Source organism: Arvicanthis niloticus, chromosome 16, assembly GCF_011762505.2.
Source record: "Arvicanthis niloticus isolate mArvNil1 chromosome 16, mArvNil1.pat.X, whole genome shotgun sequence".
Classification (NCBI taxonomy): domain Eukaryota; kingdom Metazoa; phylum Chordata; class Mammalia; order Rodentia; family Muridae; genus Arvicanthis; species Arvicanthis niloticus.
The window spans coordinates 20,474,710-20,491,183 of NC_047673.1; the positions used below are offsets into that span (position 1 = coordinate 20,474,710).

The window sequence follows — 16,474 nt, forward strand, 5'->3', positions numbered from 1 at the left end:
GCACATGGCAAAGCCTTCTATATGGTATAGGGAACCTGATATATCACATGCTAGTTAGATAAATGACTAACACATTCAAGAGCTCTTCATTGTCTGATCCATGGGATTATAACTTCAGCCTGTCTTTTTAGTATTTTCACTTGGGAAGAGATTGCAAATAATTGTTTCCACACAAAGGGCCTATAAAAACAATAACATGATCATGTCCTCATTACCAAGGATTCTCTTTCTTCTTATTTCTGACTATGCTTTTTCAAATGTAATCATCCTCAAAAAAAAAAAAAAAAAAAAATGCTAAGTAGCTGCCCGGAAGGCTTGGGTTGTCCTTGTTGTGGGCAGGTACTGAAAACTTTCTCTCGAAGATGAGTATATCTGTTCATCTTCAGTCTCTCGGGATATTGGTTAAAATGATGTAGTCAAATATAAAAATGTAGCAAAGTATAAGATGAAGCTTGTGAATAATCTACAGATTTCACTCTGTGTGTGTGTGTGTGTGTGTGTGTGTGTGTGACTTAAAATGAAAGCTATGAGTTAACACTATTAAGGAGAAAGTATACATAGAGATGCTAGGCAGTCAGAGCATGGAAGTCTCTCTGAATGATATTCGTGGTTCCTAGGAAAGTGTTGTAGGGTTCTATTCCTTGGAGGCATCTATTCACTCACTCACTCACTCACTCACTCACTCACTCACTCACTCACTCACTCACTCACTCAGGTGTTTACTCAGAAAGGCTATCAGGTAAGTTTCCAAAAGACACAACAGCAGGATGTCCGAAAGCCCTATTGAGACATACTGTGACAGCATACTACAAAAGGTTAGAAGATTTCCAGAATCTGGATTGAAAAACATGGCAAAAACACATTTCTTATATGAAAAACGTTGGAGAACTTGGGTTAATTACCCATCTCCTGGAATCTCACCTCCTTGAACATCTGCAGGGTATACATTTTTCCTGGACCTGGGCTAGCTAGCCTCTCTTGTGGCCACTTCATGGAGTAAGCCATTTTTGTAACAGCACTCTGAGATTAGAGGGGCTTGGCGGGGACCTCCTGCTCTGTTGAGTTAGGGGAAGTATATTTCCATACTGAAATTAATAACTATGTTCTTTACTGTCTCCATACTGCAATCTTTCAGGATAGGAGAGAAATGAGTTTTGTCTGGGGGGGTGGATCGGTGGGTGGGGGATGAAGGTGAGGTACCAAGAACTAGTCTGAGGTCTATCTCACTTCTTGATCTTGTCTCTGTTAAATGACTCATATAATAAGTGCTGGTGTGATGTACTCAGATTCTAAATTCTAAATGCCCTCCCTGACATTGGTGACATCATACTAATAAGTTAGCAGTCTGGTTTCATTTCTGAAAAGCTAGTCTTACCATGATTTCCAACCTCCGGTTGCCAGTTGGTTGGAATCTGAAAATCTGGTTTCGGAATCAGCTGGCCCTGTGGGGCAAGTCATTAAAAACCTGTCCCCAAGCATGCACTTAATCTCTGCCTTCCTGGCTTATTGTTGTGTGTCTGGTTTTCAGAGCTACTTGTATCTACAGATACCTTCACTTTTATCCTCAACAAATCTGAGGAGCATATCCAATGTTTACCCGTGTGTGGACTCAGAGGAAACAGCAGGGTTCTCTTTTTCTCCTACTGTTAACATGTTCTACCTACATCAAACTCATTTTCTTCATCCAGGGATTCTCACTGACTCTCAATAAAGGCTGAGTTCCCCCAAATGCCCCTGGGCAGATATCTGCCTCATCTTCCCCACTTGAAGCCACTGCTTTGAAGCAGGCCATCATTAGTAACTGCCTCAAGAGAAGAAACAGACTAGAGTCCGTTTTGCCTGCTGTAGTTGAAGTCAGCATCATCAATCTGGGACTCTGTGATGTTTGATAGTTTCGTGTGTGTCCTCCCAATCTCTTCCAGGGCACAGGCGAGCGAGTCAAGATCTCCGTCCTGTTGATGACGAGCTTCCCAGAGGTTCAAAATGACAGCGGAGGGGCTGCTTTGTGTAGCAAAATATGATAAATTCCTAGATGAAATTAAACAAAAGGAGAGATAAATAGTAATGATAAGACAAATGATCTCTGTAAAGGAATCAGAATTAAGCTTAAAGGTTTATTTATTTATATGTATATGTTTGGGCTTGTTTTTGCTCAAGTATACCACATGAATGCAGACAAAGAGGGTGTTGGCTCTCCTGGAACTTTAGTTACAGGCAGTTGAGAGAGGCCATGTGGGTGCTGGGAACCAAACCATGGTCATCTGCATAGCATTAAGTGCCACTAACTGCTAAGCCATCTTACCAGCCCCTAAAATGACCTTTAAAGGCAGCAATAAAATAGTAGTAAAAAGTTACACACAGGTAAGCCTGAGGCGCTCTGGTTTGCATCCCAACACTATATTACAGCTATACATGACAATGATCCTAGTGGTTTTCTCTTTTGGGTTTTCCTGTGGTCCTTCCCTTTCTTAAGCTACACATGTGAAAATATATGTATGTTTCTCTGCTCCTTCTTCTCTCAAAATGTTCTTTTACACTCGTTTATATGAAGTAAACTCATTCCTTGTTTTTCAAATATTTTTCTCCCCACATCCTTGACAAATATAAGAGCTGCTAAAGTTTTGTCTTCAATTTCTGACCACTCTTCCTTTGGTGCTAAATGCCTACTTCCCATTTTCTTGGCTAATTAAACTGTTTATAGGGTTTTTTTAATTGCCTTAGGTGTTGGTGCAGTTATATATCTATCTACCACTTCAATCTTAGTGGATCAGAAATTCTCACTTCAATATCTTCAAATGACTAATTGTAAGAAATAGTATTTGTGTTCCTTTTACTGATTCCTTACACTAGGATGTTTGTTTTTGAGTCTTCCTCTTTGTTGTTTCTTCCCTTGATAAACTCACCAGCTTTTCCTTTCTACTCTAGGGGATAGACTTCACTTATATATTCGCATGTCAGAATGTATATCACAGCAAAGGACTTGGAACTCTGTCTCTACAATCTTGAACACATACTACATTGCTACATTCTATTTTCAAGTCATAAGAAATCCTGTATTCATGTCGATCATAGTATGACCTCAATGAAACTATGAAGATTACACACACACACACACACACACACACTTCCCCTTCATCTAGCACCCCACTTTGTCTTCATTCTTGACTACAAAACTCTGAAAGCTAGAGATCATATTTAATCATTGGCCAAATCTTCCATAGCATTTATCATAATACTGTGACAGGCATTTATTCAACATCCATTAGCTGACATTAACTGAGTAATTGATTCTTACATGTCTTTTCTAGATGATATAGCATCTTCAGTGAAAGAAAAAAAATGAACCCTAACCTTTTGGACAATAACTTTGCTATGATGAGGACTAAGACAGCACAAAGGATTAAAGGTCACTGTTTTTCATGGGGACTTCTAAAGTAAGGACAGAAAAATGTCATTCCCAATGAAATTTTAGTGGTTTTGGAAGAAACTGTTTGCAGAACACTTTCTATTTTGAAGAGAGCAGCACTTTCTACCAATATTCCCAGCACATGATCACAAATTGGGATCCTAGAAAGAGCAGTCCACAAGAGAAGATGAGTTTCCAATCATACATGACTACTTATAGGAAACACATACATAGTTTATATACAACTGGTTATCAAAAAGCATACAAAGCAGAATTATTCCATATACCTTCAACTAAAAATAATTTTTAACAAAGGAAGGGACAAGGCCAGCTCAGTAGCATTGATACTAACCTCTAGTTCCTTCAATGTTTTCACGCCTTCCTCTGCCTGCTCCCTCATCTTCATGCCCCATTCACTGGCTCCACCTACAACCCAGCTTTGTTTTTTAAAAATAGTGGTAAACGTTTATGCTAACAGAAACAGTAAATTCTGCTTGAGTACTTTGGAAGGATTCTGGTTCTTCTTATCTGAACACTTTGAGTTGCATATTAACACTTTCTCCAATCTGTAGGGAGATATTTCTAGAAGTTGCTGGCTCTCACTATATCTCTTTTTCCTGAGGTTCAGGCAGTTCAGAACTGGAATGGATAGTGGGAAAATAGGCATACACTAGCAGGTGTGGCCATCTCTTTCCATAGCAATTTTTGGAAGGAATAAAAAAGTTCTTATGATCTCCAATGTTGTTTAAAAGGCATTAACCACAGGCTGGGCTGTGGCTCAGTGGTAGAGGCTAGCCTAGCCATGGCTGGATCTCCAGGACTCCTCTTCCCACAAACAAAATACGATATGTAACCAAAAGAGCAATACTACCACTCTTGATTTACTTTTGTTTTACTCAGGGTCGCTGGTGGTTTGGTTTTTTCTAGTAAACAACAATGGGCTTTTGTACTGTGACTGGAATCATAATGATCCCAATGCTCTACTTCAGAGGTTGTCCAACCTACAGAGACTGGATAGTAAATAGTTCTGGCTTTTTGGACCTCAGACAGTCTGCCTCTCTGCAGCTGCTGCATTCTACCATGGTACCACAAAGGCAGCAACAGACAACATTCATGTGAATGATGGCTGGATCCTAGAAAGCCATTATGGAGTACGGCTGAAATCTGATTGTCCTGTTCTTTCTACCTTTCTTACAACATTACTCTCTCTGCTTTCCCCTTTGATACATTTATAAATGAAACAAAAAATTTTAGCCAGATTTGCCCTGGGGCCATTGTGCTGTTTCTGTCCAGTGCTCTTATGACTTGACTAGATGTCCACAGTCAAGAGCTAATTCTAACAAGTTAAGACTGAACTTCCTGCATTGTGTTTTCTTTGGAAAACAAAACAAAACAATCTAGCTGTCCAGGGTTTCTGAGCCCCAACATAGATGTTCTGATTGCATGACTCTCAGACATTTAGGCAATTACATATTTAAGGATCTTTGACACTGCAAGATAAAATCTGTAGTGCTTAATAGTGAAAAGCATCAAATATATGATTTTGGGGTGGGAAATCAATCTTAAAAATATCCAGGAGCCCACATTGCATAGGAGTTCTGTATACATAGCCTAGAAAAGGCACTACAAACTAGACAGTGCCTGCTGTCAGCTGCATGGCTCTGGGAAGCCCTATGAAAGTGGAATATGTAACCAGGGCTAAGAAACTGAATGTCTAAAGGAGGCAAAAATAAATCTCTCAATTGGCACAGATCTCTGAACATACTGTAGCAAGTGAATTGTGCTTCTGGAAGTAACTTTTAGACTTATTCTTTAAATTTACACAAACACACTCAGTATAATACATATACATTCCAAGTTTCCATTTATTTTAATAGATATAAGATTGTATTAGTCTTAATCATTTTATTTGTCTTGCCATTACCAGAGTTTTGAAAAAAAAAAAAAAACTCTGCTTCCTTGTGTATAATAGAGAAAAAAACCCTAGAAAATGCTAAACTAAACTCTTATTGCAACAGCCTATCTTTAAAAGATAATGATGCAGTTTTATGGGGTGCATATATGAAAATGCAATGTGATTTTTTAAAAAAGTGTTAGGATATATATATATATATATATATATATATATATATATATATATATATGACTTTCTTTATAACACACGTTTGAATTTATACAGATTCTAATATATGAATCCCATATTTTCTCACAGTAACTGATGCATTTGGATACCAGGTGGTAAAGCACAAATTTAGAAACATTACTAGTAAAACATGTAATTCATGTTGATTTTAAGCAGTTTCCCAAGAAAGTCACTGGTCCCTCTCCCTGTCTCTCTCTTTGTCCCTCCCCTTCCTCTTCTTCTCTCTCTCATCCTGTTGTTAGTCTCTCTCTTCTCTCTCTCTCTCCCTCCTTCTTTCTCTCTCTCCCTCTCCCCACTTTATCTCTCCACTCCCTGTCCCTTCCTCTCTGAAATAAAGCCTAAACATCACCCCAAACCAGAAATTCTAAATATTCAGAAGTATTGCTGAAAAAAAACCATTTTCTTTCTCTTACAGAAATATGTTTATTATGCTCATTGAAGTAATTTAGTAATTGAAGTAATTTAGATAACTAAGATTACTTGTGGTGGAGCCTGACAGATGTCATTTACCATGCAGTCAGAATTCTAACCACTGAACTATGAGGTTAATTTTAGAATCTTCTAGGTTTTCAGTTCAAGTCATTTCCCCAGAACTCTAGATTCAAAGGGCTTGGTTCTCTCTTGGATGCTCTCCAAGTCAGCACAATCACGAAGATACCAGAGATTATGGGTCACACTAAGATGATGAAACACATTTATATATATATATATATTTACACATATATATGTATATAAATTTATATGGTAGTGATGGTTTATAAAATTTACTTAACTGTGCATTGTTGAACGTTTGATTTTTCTATATACCTGAGTTCCTTTTTGTTTTGTTTCTGTGATTAATTTCCTTTTTAAGACTTCCTCCTGATTTGGTCATGTACATAATTTGGGGCTTTCTGTAGAAGGCAGGGCCGAGATACCCTGACCAGTATCACATGTTTATCATGGGCCAACTGATAAAGCCACACTTAAACATGTAATCAATCCACTTCATTTCCAAAATACACCTTCCAACTTATAACTGTATTAGATCAAGAATGGAATTCAGATTAGGTTCAGAAGTTTTGGAAATACTTATGAAGACTTCTTTGTTATTTAAGGTACATAAGTTGGTGGCAGGGAAGAGTTTAAGAGACTATAACAAAATTCTACCAGATAGGGTCATCATAATTAATATAGCTCACAGTTAGTTCTACTGAAGAGACCCTGGCTAGAGACAGTACAGTGAAAGCTTCCAGGGGTTCTAGAACAATCCCCAAATGCAAATATTTTAGAGAGTAGTTTACCTTTGTGCATATTCTCAATCCCTCTCCAAAGATTAAGTTGATTACCAGTCTGTAGTAAGGGGAAGGCTGGTGTCTGAGGCTACCTGAGCCCCAGGGAATGTACTGAAGTGCTATCAAGCTCACACTGTACTTCCTTGAAACTTTTTTCCTAACCCTCAGACAACAAAGCTTTGCCTTTATTCACATATGGCTGGGCTCCAGAGACCAATATACCACCCTCAAAAGGTGTCAGCTATTCCTATAATGAATGTGCCAATGAATGTTATTCTAACATACAGCAGGGTCTGCATTTGAGCTACACCCAAATATCCTTAGCATTGGAGACTCTTCTACTAGGTACAGGCCATAGTTTCATTCAGGACTGGGTCTTCCAACCAACACTGTCAGCCAACTGCATCTGTAACCCCAAAGGCAGCAAGTGAAAGTTTGTTTACATTCTAAAGATGATGATGATGATGAAGAAGAAGAAGAAGAAGAAGAAGAAGAAGAAGAAGAAGAAGAAGAAGAAGAAGAAGAAATTTGTATATGTAGCTCAACCTTGTTTTTGCTATTAAAAAGCTTATTTTAGGACTATCTTCTTTTCTGAAGAGTTTATCAGTAAAATAAATAAATTAATTAATAAATAAAGTCGAGCTGTCTAATAAAGTGGAAAAAAATTGTTTCTAGAATAGTGCATAATCCTACTGTATAGTATAGAATAGGGAATTGAAATGCAATCATAATGAAACAATATTAGTATCTCTGCCATCATCCTAATTGTTTCATTTAATGAAAGCCTCTTATGTGACCCAAAGCAACCCTCCACACAGTTCTTTAAATGCAAATACAAGAGAAAAGCCATTTTTACTGAATAACAGTAATTGGATAGATACATCGGAACCATTTGCTCTGCTCATCAAGTTTCCATCTTCAATCTTCGGGCTAGTAGAGAACTCAAGAGGCAGCCTAGCCACTGTCAAGATAAAGCAAGAGGACTCTCATCTATGACTACTACTGAGTGAGCAGGAGACACGTTCTGTAAGTCAGATAAAAGAACAAGAAGGATAGGGACAGCTGAAGACAAGCTCAGATCCGCCATGCTAGTTTTGATCTTCCTAGCCACTCCCAGAGTTCCTTTCTGCCTAATGTGTTATATGCTCCTGGAAAGAGAGACAAGACTGGACCTTCACTCTTTGGATAGTGTATAGAAGCCCCTGGGACTTGAAGTCTCTGTGAGCTCCCAAATGAGTCCATAGCTAGTTACAGTCTGGTTTTAAAACTTCTGTTTCACTCCTCTCAGGGTACACATGACAATTTCTGGCTTTTGGAAACAAAACAATGGCAAAGACCAGGAAATCAAGATCTGGACGTTCCTTTGAGTTGGAATATATCCATGGGAAAAATAATCCAGCTTCAAGTTTTTTTTTTTCAATCACCTTAGGACATTTTTGAGAATTCTGAGGGCAAAGCAAGACTACAATGTACTAAGAGAAAAGCATTCAGGACTGACTGTCAATGACGGAAGGAGAAAATATTTAGACCTCTCACTTTGCAAACGACTCAGTATGAGCTTCAACAAAGCCTCATCTATCCCTGAAAGGAAATGTGATCTATGGCACAGGCTGATAAATCAGGTGAAATCTCCACTGTGATTCCACTTTAAGTCATCATCTACAGACACACGAACATTATTAGCTTTTTCAGTTTATAATGCTGCCTCTGAAGGGATTCTTTCTGGCTGGCTGGCTGTGGGGCTCTGCCATGTTCATCTTTTTTAGCAGAGAACCGTGTTTAAAGGGAGAAGCTTACTTCTTCAAAGATCAGCATGAACTTACCAGTGTCTGGAAATAAATAAATAAATAAATAAATAAATAAATAAAAAACCTGGAGTCATCCCTTTTCAAAGCTGTCCCTTGTCATCGCCCCTTGGCACTAACAGTGGGAGCACCAGATCATAAAAAAGCTTCTTCACCATCTTGCCTTCAGGATGGACACCTGCCACTTACAATCCGCATACAGCTTGTTCACGGCTAAACCTGTCCCCAGGCTGTCTCTTTTATGCTTCATATCAGCAGGCAGTTTCATGAGTCGTTGACTTCAGCAGAATGAAACCCAAATACCCACCACTCCACTGCCTGCGTTGGGTCCCTCTGGCCTCACAGGCTTTTCTGATTTCAGACCCTAAGTCAGTCTGCTGGACTAGAACCAGAAAATCTGATTTAAACTTCATTGTACTGCACCTCCGGGGACCTACGTAATGCTATTGCCCTGTGCATTAATTCTCCTAGATGGCATGAAGGATTTTTTTTTTTTTTTTTTGAAATGGAAGCCACAAAGAAAGGTAAAGGAGGTATTTTCTGGCGTCTAACCTGCAGAACCAAGAAAGTTCCATCTGGTGTGCTCACAGTACATTTTGAAACAGGAACGAGGGAGGAGTTGCTGCTTGGTGTGCATCCTGGACATATCTTTGTGCATCTCCCTTCCCCTCCACCCTTCACCTCCAAGGCCTGCTCTGGAACTTTGCTACCTCTGAGAATTCTGAGACGTTCTTCTGACCAGATGAATAGGCTGCCTTATGACTCCCTGGGTCCTTTCTGTCTACCCTCTGGCCATTTTATTACTCTGCGGCTTCCAATTAAGAGGGTGGACAGTGGGACTAAAAAGATACGACCTCAATGCGAGACGACTCTGTTTCTCATTAAAGGTCCTGCTGAAAGCTGTGGAGGAACGAAAACAAGATGTCACCATGCCATTTATCAGCCACAAGGCTGGAGGACTTTCATTAGTTCTCAACTTTTACAGCGCCACCCATGAACCCAACACCTGAAACACATCTGATCTGTTTGAACTAGATGGCTAATAAGAAATACGTTTCTCTGGCTTTGCTGCCAAATTTTCAAATAAGTCTGCTATTAGGGAAGGCCTTGGGAAAGGCCGTTAATACGATGTAATTTTCTTCTACTTTGGCTGCTTCCTCTCTATTCATCCAGCCATATCACATGCATCTGTTCCCATAGCAACTCAGTAAAGCTTTGGTCTCACAAGAGTTTCTTGAATGTCGAAATCACAAGGCCTGGAATATCTAGTCACAGGCTTCACACACTAAAAGATGCAAGAAAAGGCAACTTGGTTTTGTGGCTTGTTTTCTTATTAAGATTCATTTTCAAAAATTCCCTTGATCCTTGTTTGTGTCCATTCTATTTCTGAGGAGACAGAACGTCTCTTCAGATCAAGGATCAAGGATAGTGTCCTGTGAGAGAATTCATATCAACTATTCAAGGATTATTTATTGAATTTCTCCTAGGTTGACAGCCTTATCTATACACGTGTAACTGTAATTTAGAAATAAGTATCATAAAATGCAAAATGATGTCAGTTTAGATATGGTGGGATATTGTTGGCTGAAACAGGTGCCTTTTAAATATTTATTTATTTTTATGTGTATGAGTATGTTCCTGTATATATATCTGTGCACCATGCACAGATAAAGACAATATACAATATACCATCTATTCTATATGCCCATTACTAGAAAGAAAAACTTGTGGATATAACTGACATGCTTATACAGACTAGAACTGCTTCCAGCACAAGGGTTTGGAGCAGACACGAGTCCCTCCTGAGCAAGGGTCTCCTCTCCTGTCCTCTCCTCTCCTCTCCTCTCCTCTCCTCTCCTCTCCTCTCCTCTCCTCTCCTCTCCTCTCCTTCCTCTCCTCTTTTCTCCTTTTCTCTTCCCATTTCCCATTTTCTCTCCACTCTCTTTTACTCACTTGTTTTTTTTTTTTCCTACCTACTATTGTTTAACAAAATTTATTTTCCTGATCTGTTTTTTGTCCGGTTGTTCATATAGACCAGAAAGTAAACATGACACAGTCATGGTATTCATGGATGATAACCAAGAAATCTCTCCTCTTTTATATTTGCTAAGCTTGGAAGTGGGCTAAGCTACTGTAATTCCTGTAATTTTTTTTTTTTTTTTTAATGCTTCTGTTTTCAGTATAAGCTTTTGCCTTTTCAAAAAGCTATCTATTCTCATTGGGTCTATTCTCTGTACATTCATTTTTTTTTTTTTTTTCTGGCAACGATGCCTTTGATTTCTGGTGGGATCCTTCATTTGTGGATTCTGGATCCATTCTAAGGCAGGGAGCGGCATTCTGTTTTTTTCTTGGCAGACACCTAGCCTCCCAACACTTTCAAATACAAAGGAGTCAGGCGTGACTCTGTGAAAATAAAGAAGGAAAAGTGAAAAGAGAGAACAAGCAAGTAAGGGAAAAAAAAAAAGAAAAAGAAAAAACAAGCAGGAAAAAAAAAAAGCTTTGTCTGAAACAAACAAACAAACGAACAAAAAATCAAAACAAAACAATAGTACCAAAGGCAAAGAAAATAAAAAACGATGCATAAAACCCAACCTTAGCTTATTTTGCAGTCTAGAGGGGGTTATGGAGAGAAGAGTTTCATTTGTCTTATTCCGATGAGTCAACCCAAACCCAGTGCATACTTGCCTCCCAGCACCTGCTGGCGTTGCTCTGAGCACCTCACCAATGCCTCTGCTCCTCTGAGGTAATGAAGCTTATTAGGGGTTTCTCTGTTTCAAACAGCTCTAGGACAGGATGGCATCAGTGAACCCATACAGTAATGAGCACTGTCGCTCTATGCAGCACACTGGTTGGGTTGTGCTGTCAAGATAACTTTCTCTTCACTGGGTGGCAGGTCTAAAAGTTGTCCTAAAAGTCCCTCTCAATTGCATTCTAGGTGCCCACTGCTGCAGACTGAGCATGTGCCCCATTGGGGCTAAGCAGTGTCTACTATTACCTGGTGGAGAGAGGACAGCAGGATATTTGCTGCCCTGTGTCTACATATCAGTGTAAGCTATGTTCTAATCATTTACCAGGATAACACAATCTAGGACTCTGTTTGAGCAACCCAAATAGCAAACCTGGACACAGGGCCAGAACCAAGGTAGGGCCTCTCAGTAGTCTGCTTGAAGCAAAGTGAGATGACACTAGATACGATACACAGATAATACAGCTGGACTTCATATAAAAATGGGCTAGAAATACCCCAAGATCCCAAGCCCACATGGTTGCCCCAGCTCCCTTTATTTTTCAGAGTTTGCAAAGTCAAAAGCAGTTCAAAAGTTGCCCCCAAATTACCTATTGATGCTGTTTTTCTGTGCTAACATCTGCCAGTCCTTGCCTTTGGCATTGGGGGTATCAAATGTAGCGCAGATCCTCTGTCTGATGGAATAGGGAATTTTGAAGGCTTTCGGGCCAGTCTGTGCAGGGTAAGTACTGTCCTCTTGTGCGAAGAAAGTGATGGTTTCTCGTTCACTCTATAAACAAGATAAGTGATGTGTGATCAGGCCCAAAGAAAAACACCGCTGACATTTTTTATTTGTGAAAAATCTATGTTAACACACATGCTCCAAATGCATACATAAAACACACTGACAGGTTCCCTTAGTTTTCAAAACAGTAAAGACCTTTTTTAGTGGCTCATCAATCATGTCTGAAAGATTTACAGTGGCCTCTTACATTCAGAGATATCATAGGTCACCAGCTCCTAACATCCTGTCCTGTCTGGAAAGGAGAGAATTAGGTAGTTTTTATTTTATTTGTTTAAGGCTCTTGGATAGATGCGAATTAGTATGAAGAAGCCACCTGGTGACAAATTTGGGTTCAGTTTAAGGAATGACCCCCTGGTCTTGGTCATCATTAAGACCAAAGACAAATGGGCTGATCAAAGCAGCAGACTGGGAAGCTGAGAAGGGGTAGGGGAGGGGGACAGTATGTTAATGCTACAAGAGTTTGTTCTGTTCCTTACCCCTGAAGTTGTATGGCACTATGATTTAACTATTTAAAATTTTGATTTAACTCCCCTCAATGAGACAGACTCTGCCAGAGACAAAGCTTCTATGAGCTGTGCACAGTGATGGCTGGAAGATGTCTACATGTCATCTGCCCAGCTGTTTCTAATGTACAGCTGCCCAGTAGGAAAACAACTTTTAGGTCACTACAACCATGATGAAGTCACAAGGAGATCTGGCAGGTTGCAGTGGTGACTGATGGGTTCAAGTGGACTAATAGAACTGGAAGAATGTATAGATATCTGGTGGGATGAAGCCCATGATTCTTATATGCCATAAAATAAAAGGGATGCTGCTGACATAATTAAAGGACCTAATCAGATGGCTTTGAATTAATTACTTTTCTTTTCCCTTGTGGATTTAACCTAACACACCTTCAAAAAAAGAAAAGGATAACTCATCTGGAATGTATTCTCTCTCTCTCTCTCTCTCTCTCTCTCTCTCTCTCTCTCTCTCTCTCTTTCTTTCTTCCTCTCTTCTCTTCTCTGTTGTTCTTCTCCTCTCCTTCCTTCCCTTGCTACCATTGATTCTGGCTGGAAATTGAATTCAGTGCCTTGTGCAAGGTAGGCAGATACACACTACCTTTGAGATGCGCAGCCCAGATGTGGAGGCATCTCCTACTGATCTGGAAGAGGGAGGTGAAAAAAATCCCATGCTGTGAATTGCTTGAGAAGGAGATAGATGTTTAGCTAGGAGCAAAGAACAACCCATGACCTATGCATATTATATGTAATGGGGACGTGTGTCCTGCAGGGCAAGGAACTGAGTTGTACCAACAACTTGAACAACCTTGGACTCTCAGCTACAATAAGAACATTTTGCTAGCCAACCCCTTGGTTCAGTTGCTGAGATCCTGACCAGAGAACACAGCTATGCTTGGACTTTTGACTTATTAAAATAAGAATTTTGTTTATGCTTCTAAATTGGTGGCAATCTGTTATGTTGTGGTTAAAAAAAAGTAATTCAAAGAGTGTTTAGAGACTAGTTATGATGCTTTAAACCCCATTCCACTAGCATTTGGACAGTGAACTTGTGTGTTATATCCATCTTCAAGTCAGCACTTGCTCTATTACTGCCCTAAATCATGTTCAGATTTCTGTGTGACTCCTGGCCTTATTATGTCTTCCTACTGTGGGCATTGCAGTCACCACGACCTTCCTCAGCTAGTGTCAGGCTTGTATATTTTCTTCAAAATTTCTCAGCTAAAGGGACTGGATGATGTAGAAGTTTTATTAATGATTGGCAATGCTTTTATGTTTTCCATTATTATTGGACAGAGTAAACCCAGGATGTTCCGAAGAAACATACCTGAGATGTTCCAAAAGAGAAGAGCTTCATGGTCAAATGATGTGTAAGGAACCCCATCTGACAGTCCCCTTATCACTTGAGTTCAACTGACTGGTTTCATTTATGTTCTAGTCTACATCACAAAATGATCTTATACAAATTCTTTTCATGCTCATGTTTGGGATGATCTAATAACAAAAGTAGTTTTTAAATCAGGATGTTTTAAACTGCTTTGCACCAGGACTCTATACTCCTGGCTTGTAACTCTGAATGCTGTAAAATCTTGTGTCTCAGCTTCCTAATCAGACCTCCTGTCAAGTTTGCAGACTCAACAGACAGTATGAAAGCTTGTAAAAAAGACACCCAAGTAATTTGTGACATACCTGAAACTACAAGTTGGAAGTCCTAGTAACTATACCAGCCCCCATTTTATGGCTTCAAAACAAATATGAACTACACAGTGCTACACAGGTTGTAAAAAAAAAAAAATCCTGTGTGGGTGACATTAATAGTGTGCTTTGGAAATTTATATGGAGGAGAGTCTTCATGGAAGAAGTGTTTGAGTTGGCCTAGAAGGATAGGCATCAACTGAACAGACTTTGGGCAGATAGGTTCTTACTTCGGGCAGAGTGGACAATTCTGTTCTGATATATTGGGTGGTTATAAAATAAACCAACCCGGCTTCTTACTGCATAAAATAGGTTACAAGTAGACATTATTTTTTATCATGGTTTGTAAAATTTCTTTTAGCCTCTAAAAATGCAAATCAAGTGGGAATAGCTTCCTTACATATTTTCTGACTTGAAGACTACAGCAGAAAGTAAGGGGAGGGAGGGGATCCTAAGTGGTAAGGGTGGGGGTAGAAAAAAAAAGACATTTTCACAAGAGAACATGGGAGTCTTCTGTGTAAAATGGCATCAAAGATTATTAGCCTAGGGGAAGGTGGCTTGAAAGCAAAAATCAAAACCAAACCAAAATAAAACAAACAAAGGTCCAGTCTAAATAATTGCAATAATACAAAATTTGCTTTGGACCATGCTACCTGGTATTGTTTAGACTAATAGAATCATGGGCTGAGAATGTAGGGGATGTGCCTTGGTTGGTAGAATACTTATTTAGCATGTATAAGGTCCTATGTTTAATTCTCAGTATGAAAATAAAATAGAGAATTGTATGTATTTGTGCACGTGTGTGTGTGTGCATGTATGCATGAGTACATGAGTGTCAGTGAGGAAGGTATAAGACTGTAGGTATTTTCCTCAGTCGCTTTCAACCTTATTCATTAAAACAGGGTCTCTCGCTGACTGTGGAGCATTCTGGCTCCAGGAGCTGAACAGTAAGCCCTGGCAATCCTCCTGTCTCTGCCTCCCCAGTGAAGGGGTTAAAGGTGCACCACTGCACATGGCTTTTAACTACCTGGGGTGCTGCGAATCTGAGATTGGGGCCTCATGCTTCATAGTAAGCAAGTTCTTTTTTATCTGAGCAGTCTTCCTTAAACCTCATAGAGTCTTCAAAACCGAAACAATCAGACCAGAGCTCAGCCTATGTCAATGGACTAGTCAGGATAGTTTGACCCCCAAGAATCTCTTGGCAGAAGAAAAGCCACCTTGAAGCATGAAATTAAGCAGAGGAAAAATGCATTTCCCTTGAAGGTGAATAAAATGTATGAGGCTGAATCTAAAAATAAGTATTTTAAAAATTTTACTACACTTTAATAAGTGGATCCACTTCACTCTTAAAATTTCCAAACTTAAATATTTCCCCTCTACCGGAGTGACACTTTATTTAACATTTATGATGCATTTCAGAAGACACCTGAGCCAAGTAATAAGAATGCTGTGGTTACATCACATTCTCTGATTGTTTAAATTAAATATGCAGAGGAACAGTAGATTTTCATGCTCTGTACATTTGAGATAAGCGGCTGTTACCTGGCAAGCATAGGGAGTTGTAAATCAACGAGAGATTCCACGTACTCTGTTTTATAGCAGACAAATTATCCCCCAACTTCCACCGCTTTTGGAGGAAAGATAAGAGAATTGCTTAAAGGGAAAATTGTAACACGCAGGAATCCCATTTAAGTCATTTTTACCAAAAATTGTCTTCAATAATATTATACCAGAGAAAAAATGATGGGATAAATTATGTGAGGGTTCTCTCCTGTTCCTTAGAGTGTTCCAAGCTACAGTTTCTAGATGGATGAAAGAGCCGATTTGACAGAGCATCAGTTGTCAGTAGTCATTATGTAATTCAACAGGATTATGTTAAGAAAGAGAACCTCACTGCTCCTAAAGACTGTCACAATAATTCTGGCCATATTAAAATAATATATATATATATATATATATATATATATATATATATATATATATATATCTAAGGGTAATTGCAAAGTAGTATTTATTTGGAAAATCATCTAGACCAAAGTCATGAAGAGAAATGGCATGTGTAACCCTGAGCAACAGAATCAAATGTCTTTAATGGGTATGATTCCTCATTGACTTTGATGT

At 39.1% G+C, this 16,474-nt stretch overlaps 1 protein-coding gene across 8 annotated transcripts in view; it reads right to left on the reverse strand.

Moving 5' to 3' along the window:
* Positions 1-277: 277 nt before the first annotated feature.
* The window catches only part of Unc5d (unc-5 netrin receptor D), a 506,034-nt gene continuing 489,837 nt past the window's right edge, over positions 278-16,474 (reverse strand). For all 8 annotated transcript variants that reach the window (XM_076913983.1, XM_076913981.1, XM_076913982.1 and 5 more), the window contains 2 exons: positions 11,965-12,143; positions 278-2,028 (listed from right to left, as the gene is read on the reverse strand). In XM_076913983.1, coding sequence (XP_076770098.1) covers positions 1,824-2,028; positions 11,965-12,143 — 384 coding nt within the window. In that variant the 3' untranslated portion in view covers positions 278-1,823. The remainder of the gene's footprint in view (positions 2,029-11,964; positions 12,144-16,474) is intronic.